At 33.0% G+C, this 3872-nt stretch overlaps 1 protein-coding gene across 4 annotated transcripts; it reads right to left on the bottom strand.

Moving 5' to 3' along the window:
* Window positions 1–241: 241 nt before the first annotated feature.
* On the bottom strand, window positions 242–2897 carry LOC110664114 (uncharacterized). Of its 4 annotated transcripts, none has more exons than XM_021823655.2 (4): window positions 2661–2897; window positions 1693–1840; window positions 687–1622; window positions 242–594 (listed from the first exon to the last, which is right to left on the bottom strand). In XM_021823655.2, the coding sequence occupies exons 1-4, from the start codon at window positions 2782–2784 to the stop codon at window positions 492–494; spliced, it is 1311 nt and encodes a 436-aa protein (XP_021679347.2). In that variant the 5' UTR covers window positions 2785–2897; the 3' UTR covers window positions 242–491. The 4 variants fall into 4 exon arrangements, with proteins under 4 accessions (XP_021679347.2, XP_021679348.2, XP_021679349.2 ...); XM_021823656.2 differs by having other exon boundaries at window positions 242–565; XM_021823657.2 differs by having other exon boundaries at window positions 1693–1902; window positions 2661–2801.
* Between the last annotated feature and the right edge of the window lie 975 nt (window positions 2898–3872).

Here is a 3872-nt window from a genome sequence, read left to right as displayed (position 1 = left end):
TATAGTTTATTCTGTGATATTTATTGTTAAATCTGCAGAATCAAGCTTGGAAGTTGAATCTGAGGGCTTGAAGATCTTCAACAATGCCAGCACATAAGAGCACTTGCTAAGTGAACTCTACAGTTGCGACTCTTGTGCGTTAAGCATGGGAACCGTTTTGCCACTGAGGTATTAATCAGTTTTTGATCTTTTTAGAGTAGCCCAGCAAAAGGTTTAACTGTTATAAAAGCCCAATCAAAACTGAAGCAAAACTAAATTATGCAACAGATTCACTCACATTTTCATTTTGGTTCACTACATTATATTTGGATTTGAAACACATTGATAGTGTCCTTCGATCTAAAATGAACATTATAAGACGTGCCACGCATAAACCTGTATGTGAAGTTTGTTGAATCAAAGAATACTAACAAACAACGCATGCACAATTTGAAACACTTGGGAGTTGCACAGAAAATGCCTTGCCAAACCAAGAAGAAAACATTTTTGCACTATCTTGCACTAAAAACAGGTTCTGCATCTAGGCTTGGTTGTGTTCTTCGAGTGTACTTGAGCAACAATGCTTCTGAAGAAAGACCAGGTACCTTTAGATCCCTACAGAATAAATTGCATCCAGGAAAATGAAATCCCTTCTAATATGAGATAAAGGAAAAAAAGGAAAAGAATAAAATGAAACATAAGTGAACCTGATGTATGGATGTAAATCCTTCCACTCCCATTTTGATCGCTCTCTAAAGAGAATGGAAAAACGCTCAGCAGGAGTTGAGGGCAGTGAAGAAACACTAAAGGCACGAACCCATGTCTCAACACCAAGCTTCTCCGTTAAGACTTCCCCTTCCAACATATCAAAACTTGCCTGCATGCCATCTGGAATCTGTTTCAACCATTCCACCATAAAATTTTCCATCTTCCTTTTCCCTGCTTTCAAGATTTCTCTTGCAAAATGCACACATACTCTCCTCCCATTTAACTTCCAAATATAATTTGCACACACATCCTCATCCATCTTACTGCCATAAACATCCAAACAATGGAGGGCAAGCTTGTGTGGAAATCCATCTGATGCTAGCACCCTTACAACCTCAGCTTCATCAAGTGCATCTAATGACCAGTCATTCAATACAGAATTGTGCAAAAGCATCCTTAGAATCATGTCCATGTATTTTTCCTCCACAATTCTCCAATACCCTTCAATCTCTACAGCTGAAAGGGCCAGTAATCCAGCCCTCAATTCATCATTACTAGCCTGAACCCTTTCAACAAGATCATCCCACCTATACAATCCAGTTTTATTTTTTCCCTCATACAAATCCTCCACTTCCAGGACTTCCTCAGACCCATAAGGATTCTCTGATAGAAGTAACTTAAGTTTGTCAAGCCTAGGAGAAATTTCAATAAGCTCCATGTTACCAGGTGCAACCTTAATGACGGGTGCAAGTCGTTGCTGGCCTACCTGGCCATAAACTTTGTCGTCACTAACTTGTGAATTTTCACACAATGCAGATTGATCTGATGGAGGTATGAGGAATGAAGAATTAGAAGTTCCAACAAACTTTATGGCATAAGTTTTTGACTGAGTGCAAAGAACTGCATCTTCATCTGGCTGACCTCTTAAAGTTACTCTACAAAAAATAAAACCCTTAACTGAATGACTAGAAGTCAGATATTAAATGAATTCCCAAAACAAATTACCTTTGTTGGAGTACATCTGGGAGGAGTTTTTCATCAAGCTCAAGAAGCATCAGATCATCATAAGAACCAAAGTGAGGGTGATAGGCAATAGCAACTGAAGAGTTGGGTCGAAGATTTAACACTGCTTCTGCTCCGCTGCAGCCCATCTCTGCTTGATCCATAATTTGCACTTAGCAAAGAAGGATAAAAACTTAAATATGGATCTTCAGTCTGCCAAAGGGAATAGGAGAGAGTAATCCATTCTGAGTTGCAAAAATAACACTAGAATGCTAACTTGCTTTAAGACAATACTACAAGACAGAGTAGAGAACTACTAAATATGTGCCATTAATTGCTGACTGGACAACTGAAACATAATAAAGATTAAAAAAATACTAGCAAAAGAAATTTCTTTATAGCCACTATAGAGATTGTACTTATTGGCATGTTCAATTTAGTACATAAATAAAGAAATTGAAATTTTGATTTATGGGTTAAATTAAGAAATCAAGATATTTTGTTCAAAAATCAAGAAATTAAATTTGTTAGATTTTTTTGTTTAAATAAAGAAATCAAGAATTTTAATTTTTGGGCTAAATTGAACTTAAATCGAAAATTATGAATAAATTGAAAATTGGCTAATTTGAGCACAGCAATTTAACCGAGATTAAATTAAGCAAATGGGAAAGCCATAATAATCTCCGGAGAGAAACTAATTTCAAATTAGCAAGCACTACAGATTTGCCTGGTCTTAAAATCTAAATATTTCAATTTATGTGAAAGATGCAGATTGGATTCCCGAAATGCCATATCTTTTACCCCTGTAATTGTTACAATCATATTAAAGCAAGGTTCAATTTTATTCTGATTTCATCCAAGTCTGCAGCTTGCCTAGTGAGAATCCAAATGAATCCAAAGAAAAAAACTAAAAAATGATAACAACAAATCATTCGATCTAAAATATGTAAGGGAATTTCACAGGAACTTACGCTGGCTATAAAAGTGTGGAATATCGAGAATTTGCAGGTGAAATATTGAGAGGCTAAAAGAGCGTTTTGGGCGTGGCGCTAGAAGAAATGTTGAATACAATGCTTGGCAGGCTGCTGCGAGCATTATTGATTTGAGTTCGATTTCTTTGTTGTTAGCGCTGAGTACTTCTATGTCTTTCCTGGACCCATTTCGTGCTAGGGTTTTTCTCTACCATCTGTAGAAGCAGGAGAGAGAGAGAGAGATGGGCTAATTAGTAATTAACGCTTTCTGATTTCCCGCCAAAACTTATTGGCTATATTTTGAGGAGGGGGAATTACTAGCTTTGGGTAACGGGTAGGATATCGGAACCCGATTTATGAACTACCCAAATCCGATTACAAAATATATTTTGCTTTCCCAATTTTATATGACTACTCGCACACATCCTAAGCCCAATTTATTTTATTGTACTTTTTATTGAAAATTTGAAAAGGTGTCGGCTAATCGAACCCAAACCCAAAAATTTTAAATAAATAACTAAAAAAGAAAATTTTAAGAAACAATTAAATATGCCATACTAAATATTATTAAAAGTTTTATTTTAATCTCAATTTAATTCAAAAATTAAAATTTATAGTGTAAATTTTTTAATTTTTTATTTAAATTAAATTTAATAAATTTAATTTTTTAATTTTTAATTTCATGATTTAAATTTAAAAATAAAAAAATTAAATTTCTTTTTTTTACTAAATTGAGTTTAAATTAAAATTTTTAAATTAATTTAAATAAAAAATTAAAAATGTACTAAATTAAACTTATATATATATATATATATATATATATATATATATATATATATATATATATATATATATATTCAAATAAAAAAATAATTAAAAAAAAGAACAAAAAATTCATCATGAGAGGCCTTAAAAAAAGAGTATAAGGATGATAATTTATATTACTCAATAATTTTAACACAATCATTTCATGTCTTCCTCCACCATTGACGCTCCCACTTCAACCTAACAATTACAGAATGCAAAATTGATTGGAGAAAACACATGGAACTAATATGCAGCTAAACAATAATTATCCTTTTTAAGAAACACATAGAATGCAAAATTGATTGAAAAAACATAAAGAATACCAAGAATTCTCAATAAGAGCTGGCTTATGTTCAAAAATTGAATTAGAATTTTCCTCAAATGAGTGGTCACTTTTAATTAGAG

The sequence above is a fragment of the Hevea brasiliensis genome, chromosome 9 (genome assembly GCF_030052815.1).
Source record: "Hevea brasiliensis isolate MT/VB/25A 57/8 chromosome 9, ASM3005281v1, whole genome shotgun sequence".
Taxonomy (NCBI): Eukaryota; Viridiplantae; Streptophyta; class Magnoliopsida; order Malpighiales; family Euphorbiaceae; genus Hevea; species Hevea brasiliensis.
Note: the sequence above shows the minus strand (reverse complement) of the source record. Positions and strands in the feature narration are given on the sequence as shown.

Bases quoted from the DNA above. Each gene is read 5' to 3' on its own strand.
- LOC110664114 (XM_021823655.2), bottom strand. From the start codon at position 2,784: ATGCTCGCAGCAGCCTGCCAAGCATTGTATTCAACATTTCTTCTAGCG. The intron at 1,623-1,692 runs GTAATTTGTTTT...TATTTTTTGTAG, and splicing joins CCAGATGTACTCCAACAAAG to AGTAACTTTAAGAGGTCAGC. The intron at 595-686 runs GTTCACTTATGT...TTTATTCTGTAG, and splicing joins GATTTACATCCATACATCAG to GGATCTAAAGGTACCTGGTC.